Source organism: Sinocyclocheilus grahami, unplaced genomic scaffold, assembly GCF_001515645.1.
Source record: "Sinocyclocheilus grahami isolate Dianchi unplaced genomic scaffold, SAMN03320097.WGS_v1.1 scaffold1245.1, whole genome shotgun sequence".
Taxonomy (NCBI): domain Eukaryota; kingdom Metazoa; phylum Chordata; class Actinopteri; order Cypriniformes; family Cyprinidae; genus Sinocyclocheilus; species Sinocyclocheilus grahami.
The window spans coordinates 53,423-54,342 of NW_015506424.1; the positions used below are offsets into that span (position 1 = coordinate 53,423).

The 920-nt window shown below is 47.3% G+C and overlaps 1 protein-coding gene across 1 annotated transcript in view; it reads right to left on the reverse strand.

Moving 5' to 3' along the window:
* The window catches only part of kntc1 (kinetochore associated 1), an 80,054-nt gene that overhangs the window by 38,167 nt on the left and 40,967 nt on the right, over window positions 1-920 (reverse strand). Inside the window, 2 exon segments of the mRNA XM_016254415.1 lie at window positions 174-487; window positions 597-664. Coding sequence (XP_016109901.1) covers window positions 174-487; window positions 597-664 — 382 coding nt within the window.

The following is a 920-nucleotide window of genomic DNA, read 5'->3' on the forward strand; positions in this document are numbered from 1 at the left end:
GGGGGGTTATTTGTCAACTAGATGAGGAGAGGAGAAACGCAGAGACAAACAGAGAAGCCTATTCTTGACATGCAGTTTGAATGATTAAAATGATTAACGTCTTGCCTATTCTGCGAGGGGTGTGCAAACATAAGAGCAGAACTGCATCTCTCGGTCTTCGGGTTTGCCCTCACCTGAGGATCTGCAAGGCTTTCTCCACGTCTCCAGCATCCAGAGCTCTCAGCGCCAGGTCTGCCCACAGCTCCTGCTCAGTCTTCTGCAGCTGTCTGGCCAGCCGGTGGAGCCCCGCTTCAGTGGACAGGCTCTTCGTCTTCCCATCGGCATCACTGTCCTTCAGATGACTGCTGGACACCTCGTCAGGGTGCGGTCGTCCTGAGCGCCGCCATGCTTGTGCGTTCTCATATGCAGTGATGAGCTGCTGGTTGAACTTGTGTCTCACGGCTGGATCATCATATTCCTCTGGGGTCAAGAAGATGTCAAAGTCTTCCTGGAGTCAGGAACATTGCAAAACAAACACCCATTGGTTGCTGAACATTTAGATGTGTTTACAATGTGGCAGTGAATGCCTCAAAATCCATGTATGAATAAACGGAGACCTGAAGATGAGCAATGGCTGTGAACATCTTCAGATTGTTCTCACATTCAGTTTTCTTGAAGGCATCATCTGCAAGAGGAAAGGACATGAAACTTTAACTATTGAGGATAATCAGTTTAGCTAATCAAAGAATCACGTTTCATGGGCTTCAGGTTCTTCTCACACCTGGGGAAAGTCTTCCATTGCATAAGCTACACAGAGTCATGTTCCCTACTGAGGGAACCAGGCTACATATGTAACCAAGACTTTCTGACACTATGCTAAGCTAACATGCTAGCTAGCCCATATGCACCTGTTGCTAGAAGTGATTATGTTTTGATTAACT